We start from the raw sequence: 1791 nt of genomic DNA on the forward strand, positions 1-1791 counted from the left end.
TTTACTCGTCAGTCCTGTACAAAAATGTAGTGGAATGCTCTCAGATGTAGTGAAGTAAAAAGTATAAAATACAGATAAACATTTTACTTACATATACTTTACTTATGTACTTTATCAGTTTCCACCACTGTATATGACCTTATATCACCGTCATTCCTTGTGAATCCACACCAATAACCCATTGACTCTACAGTCCTCAGTCTGACGTGACGTGTTGAGACAGGAGCAGATCCAGGTACAGAGCGCTTCGCTGAGCGGCCTGTTGGCCTCCTGTGCCCTTGCCTCCGTGCCCTGGATCACAGCTGGGACTCTTTTACCCCACACAGATCACACATCCGTGCTGAACCTTCCTCCTGAATCTATTAAAAACACACATACACAAACAGACAGCGCGGCCATCACTTCTGCGCCACCGCCTCGGCCCATGTCACAGCTCTGCAGATGTTTCAGCCATGGGGACATGAGCACTGAATTTGCACACATTTTCTTCCCCGTTGTTTGCTTTGGAACAGTGCGTTTTGAAATGATAATAAATCTGTGTGCCAGGCGCTCCCACACGGCCCCACGTCTACAGTGGAGACACAGATATAGAACACGGCAAGCCCTAGAAAGATTTTCTGCTAAATGTCTGACTGGTGTGCATTCATGGTCTGACAAATAATCCTTAAAAATCTATACTTCAAATATAACCTGATAAATATAAATGAATGTGGAGTATTTTAAGCCGTGTGAGTTGTGTGGTCCACTATTTTTTTTATTTGATGGTTTATTTATTGTTAATTAGTTAATTTTATTGGAATAGAGATATTAAACCATTTTTAATCAGCAGAGAATAAGACAAATTGGCTGATATCATTGACTGAGATTGATGAAATGAGTGTTGCAAGGGTCAAATAAAATGATGACATAATGCACGCTCCTGCATGTGTGATAACGATAAGTGCAATAAACAAATGCATGTGCTCACAACCTGAACGCAGAAAGGTCAAGAGGTTCAGTCATCACCTGAGACAGAAAGGGATAGGCCTCATGTAGGGTCAATATCCAGTGTCGTAAAATACTCAACCCAGTGCAACATTCTGACTACATTTAGGTGTTGTGATGACCATGTCGCTGGAGGTGAAGCCAGAAAGCCTTTCTCTTGGTCCCATGGGGGCAGATCGTGGGGAGTTCTTGTGTATCTTTGGGACGGGGGACCTGGGGCGCTCCCTGGGCCAGCGCCTGCTCCAGTCTGGATACAGCGTGGTGTACGGCAGCCGCAGACCGGACAGCTGTGGCCCTATACCCCAGGGAGCTCAGGTAATGCACACATGGGGGGAGGAGGACGGTGGGAAACAGGGGCATGGTGCACTGTGAGAGCTGAAGAAAGACAAAAGAAGAAAAGTGCAAAGTTTTCAGAGGTGGAAGCAAAAATAGAAAATATCTTAAAGGACACATATTAAGCTATATGTTTTTCATGTATTTATTTGCAAACCTTTAATTTACCAGGTAAGAACCCACTGAGACCAAGACCTCTTTTTCAAGGGTGGCCTGGATCAAAAGGAAAAATGTGCATGCATATAAAAATATTTACAGAATTAATTGTGAAGAGTGAAAAAAAGTGAAAAAGCAAAACAAAACAGAATCTATATTTAAAAGCGCAGACCATTTTAGAGGATGCTCGCTCTGTTTGTTTGTTTTCAATTCAGCAAAAAATCCTAAGCTAGATCAGTTCACATTGACTGAAACATTTATTTTTTAGAGCGTTTTATAATGTCCCAAAATCAAAAAACATGCCTGGAGTTGTATTTA

At 42.2% G+C, this 1791-nt stretch overlaps 1 protein-coding gene across 1 annotated transcript in view; it reads left to right on the forward strand.

Annotated features, from left to right (window-relative positions):
• The first annotated feature begins 1079 nt into the window (after positions 1–1079).
• Positions 1080–1791, forward strand: part of LOC140374395 (metalloreductase STEAP4-like) — a 13934-nt gene continuing 13222 nt past the window's right edge. Inside the window, exon 1 of the mRNA XM_072461277.1 lies at positions 1080–1299. Within this exon, the coding sequence (XP_072317378.1) occupies positions 1102–1299 (198 nt within the window). The 5' untranslated portion in view covers positions 1080–1101. The remainder of the gene's footprint in view (positions 1300–1791) is intronic.

This window comes from Eucyclogobius newberryi, unplaced genomic scaffold (assembly GCF_026437365.1).
Source record: "Eucyclogobius newberryi isolate DKJ021-1_F unplaced genomic scaffold, fEucNew1.0.hap1 SCAF_3, whole genome shotgun sequence".
In the NCBI taxonomy this organism is placed as follows: Eukaryota; Metazoa; Chordata; class Actinopteri; order Gobiiformes; family Gobiidae; genus Eucyclogobius; species Eucyclogobius newberryi.